Source organism: Merops nubicus, unplaced genomic scaffold, assembly GCF_000691845.1.
Source record: "Merops nubicus isolate BGI_N331 unplaced genomic scaffold, ASM69184v1 scaffold8484, whole genome shotgun sequence".
Lineage (NCBI taxonomy): Eukaryota > Metazoa > Chordata > Aves > Coraciiformes > Meropidae > Merops > Merops nubicus.
This window is the reverse complement of record NW_008606276.1, coordinates 26,214-26,703: the sequence shown is the minus strand read 5'-3', so window position 1 is coordinate 26,703 and position 490 is coordinate 26,214. Positions and strand designations below refer to the sequence as shown.

Below are 490 nucleotides of genomic sequence, written 5' to 3'. Positions count from 1 at the left end.
AGAGCAGGGTGCTCAGAGCCCCATCCAACCTCCCCTGGGATGGTTGCAGGGATGGGGCAGCGACCCCCTCTCTGGGCAGCCTGGCCCAGTGCAGCAGCAACCCTTGCCTTTGCGTTCATGGTGCCAACCCCTCCGAGGGGTGGCCGGCTGACCACACGGTGGCGAGTCACTGCGGTGACACCTGTCCTTGCCCCCTTGCCACAGCCCCGGCGCCCGTCTTCCAGAGCAGGGATGGGAACTGGGTGGCCCTGCAGAGCGTGGCGCCGCCCGGGCCCCGCGTGCTGGCCAAGCCCAAGAGCCAAGTGTTCCGAGCCCTGGCCAGCGAGTCCAGCGTGGTGTCGGCCTACGACGAGATGGGCTCCGACAGCGAGGACGACTACGACTGGAACCTGGCCCTGAACCAGCTGCGCCGCAGGCCTCGCCCCCCGCCCGGCCCCTTCCCCTCCACGGCTTCCCAGGATGGGGCTGACTGGGCCTAAGGGGGGGGGCC

General features: G+C 70.2%; 1 protein-coding gene across 1 annotated transcript in view; it reads left to right on the top strand.

The window, feature by feature from the left end:
- The window catches only part of MYRIP (myosin VIIA and Rab interacting protein), a gene marked incomplete at its 5' end in the record, with an annotated part of 65,904 nt that overhangs the window by 49,142 nt on the left and 16,272 nt on the right, over positions 1-490 (top strand). Inside the window, one exon of the mRNA XM_008939597.1 lies at positions 205-473. Coding sequence (XP_008937845.1) covers positions 205-473 — 269 coding nt within the window. The remainder of the gene's footprint in view (positions 1-204; positions 474-490) is intronic.